The sequence below is a fragment of the Penaeus chinensis genome, chromosome 28 (genome assembly GCF_019202785.1).
Source record: "Penaeus chinensis breed Huanghai No. 1 chromosome 28, ASM1920278v2, whole genome shotgun sequence".
Taxonomy (NCBI): Eukaryota; Metazoa; Arthropoda; class Malacostraca; order Decapoda; family Penaeidae; genus Penaeus; species Penaeus chinensis.
The window spans coordinates 9,533,920-9,536,419 of record NC_061846.1 but is presented as its reverse complement, the minus strand read 5'-3'; the positions used below and the strand labels follow the sequence as shown (position 1 = coordinate 9,536,419).

The window sequence follows — 2,500 nt, the reverse complement described above, 5'->3', positions numbered from 1 at the left end:
GATGGAAGACAAAGAAATTGTCATGATGGGGAACAAACAGCAGGTTGATGAACTCAAATCCAAATGTGCCAATTACATGGAGAATATTCAGGCTCTTGAAGCTCAGGTAAGTGAAGATGTTATTCCAAGACAACCCCTGGTCTTCGGTATGAGAAAGGAAAGTAGTGTGTTTGTTGAAGGAGTTGTAATACAACCATTATTGGGGAATTTATTATTCATATATTTGATGGGAATTCAGGGCCATCAATTTGGTATGATTCTACTGTGTGGCACAGTGGTAGCATTCTCATCAAGCAATCTTGCTGACTTGTGTTCAAATCCCACACCACCAGTTGGTGGTAACCCTGGCCATTCCTTGCACAGAAGCAAACAACCTGTCACACCAAATATAAAAATAACTATTGTAACAAATGGAATTAACCAAATTACAATTCTAAATATTATTATTCTGTTTTTTTCTGATGTCTTTTAAACTTTCCATACCCTGTATTTGCAGTTATCAGAACTGAATGCAAAGCACACAGCCACACAATCAGAACTAGATAGCCACCGTGACCAGGTGGCATCAGTGCAGGGTAAATTAACAGAAGTCGAGATTGAGAAGAACAATTTGACAAGAGAACTTAGTGAAAAGGTAAGTTTGATAATAATGCCTCTTCTGTCTAATCTGCTTGTGGATGCTTTCTGGTACTTAGAATTGACATTACACATTTGTTGTTATATTTCAATTTGATTGAAGTTGATCATTGCAGATGACATTGAAGCATGCTGTGAGATTATTTTACTTAATTTTGCATCCATTATAGGCAGGGGAACTGGAGAGCCTAAAAGAGAAAATCAATGATGCATCAAAAGAAGAGAGTGAAGTCTTGCAGAAAAAGACAGAACAGGTAGAGGAACTGAGGAAAGCATTGAGAGATGCTGAGCACTCCCGCAATACAGCAGAGAATGCTCTAGTGTCTAAATCTGAGATGATTGAGCAGCTCAACAACAAAATTGCCAATTCTGGCAACATGCTGAAGGATGCAAGCACTAAAACAGCAGCTTTGGAGACATCCCTAAGAGAAAAGGACAAAGCCCTAGAAAGTCTGCAAGAGCAGGTCAAAGTCATCAACTCCCTAAAGAATGACTTGAATAAGGAGAGAGAGGCTGCTAAGGGGAAAGACGCAGAAATTGGAGAAATCAAGAAAAAGCTACAGGAAACTGACAATAAGAAGACGCAGGCTGAACGGAGCCTCCAGGACACTCAGGAGAACCTGAACAATGTGCAGGCTGCCTCTAAGGCCCTGAAAACAGAGTTGGAGGCCCTGAAGGAGAACTTGAAGAAGAAAGCACAAAGCCTGGAGGAGCTGCAATCCAAGATGAAGGATGAGCTCAGTGAGAAGGAGCAGGTCAAGAAGAGCCTAGATGCAGCACTTAAGGAGGCACAGACCTTCAAGGAAGAAACCCAAACACTGCAGTCACACAGCCAATCTCTTGATACTGATATGAAGGCAGCTCAAGCAAAGTCAAGTGCCCTGGATGCTGAGGTGAAGCGCCTGGCCACTGAGAAGAGTAGTCTACAAGAGAGTGTTTTCTCCCTAGAAAGTACGAAGGAGCAGTTAGAAAACTCCCTGAAGATGCACCAGGATAATTCAGCCAAGCAGGTACAAGATCTAGAAGGGAAGTGTGAGAGTTTACAAATTGAAGCAAAGCAGCTGTCGGAAAAAATGTCTAGTCTTGTTGCAGAAAAGACAGATTTACAGAAGGCAAGAGACATGGTGGCTCATGAGTTGAAGGTAGTGAAGGGAGACTTGCAGGTGAGTTTCACTTATAGATCTTCTTTCTGTGTCTGTCTGTGGTAACATCTAAAGCCGTTTTTCTCCTTTATTTTTTTTTTATTTTTTTTTTTTTCTTTCTTTCTTTCTTTCTTTTTCTTTTTCTTTTCTTCTTCTGTGTGGGTTACTTTCTTTTAGTGTATTGGTCTTCAGAGTAATATCTCACTACTATTTACCATTTTTTTATTTACTTCTCTTCCTTATCTTCCTTCCTCTCCTCCTGCACTTCCTCTTCTTTTTGTTACTCCCTTTCCCTATTCACCTTTTCCTTATTTTTCCTTTGTTTCTCCCTCCACTTCCTCTTATTTTCCTCATATCCTGCTCTACTTTCTCTTCTATTCCTCACTTCCCTATCCACTTCCTCTTATCTTCCTCTCCTTCTTTTTCCTCTTCCTCTTGCCTGTCCTTGTCTTCCTTCTTTCCTTCCTCCTCTTCCACTTCCTTATCTTCCACTTCCTTATCTTCCTCTGTCTTCCCATCACAGTCCATACCCTTTTTCCTTTTTGGTTTTCCTCTTGCATTCCCCTCCAAACCATGAGATATGTGCCTTTATCCACTCTCATTCCTCTGTAGTTGTAATATATGCTAAAACCAGTTTTGCACAAGACGTCTAAACTTTTTTCTTTTCATCTCTACAGGTAGCCGAAAAAGGTTCAGCAGAACTAAGGACTCGGATTGGGGAC

General features: G+C 40.8%; 1 protein-coding gene across 4 annotated transcripts in view; it reads left to right on the top strand.

Moving 5' to 3' along the window:
• The window catches only part of LOC125040047 (early endosome antigen 1-like), a 27,008-nt gene that overhangs the window by 17,574 nt on the left and 6,934 nt on the right, over nucleotides 1-2,500 (top strand). For all 4 annotated transcript variants that reach the window (XM_047634497.1, XM_047634496.1, XM_047634494.1 and 1 more), the window contains 4 exons: nucleotides 1-106; nucleotides 497-634; nucleotides 807-1,799; nucleotides 2,456-2,500. The exon at nucleotides 1-106 is cut by the window's left edge and continues 35 nt beyond it; the exon at nucleotides 2,456-2,500 is cut by the window's right edge and continues 75 nt beyond it. In XM_047634497.1, coding sequence (XP_047490453.1) covers nucleotides 1-106; nucleotides 497-634; nucleotides 807-1,799; nucleotides 2,456-2,500 — 1,282 coding nt within the window. The remainder of the gene's footprint in view (nucleotides 107-496; nucleotides 635-806; nucleotides 1,800-2,455) is intronic.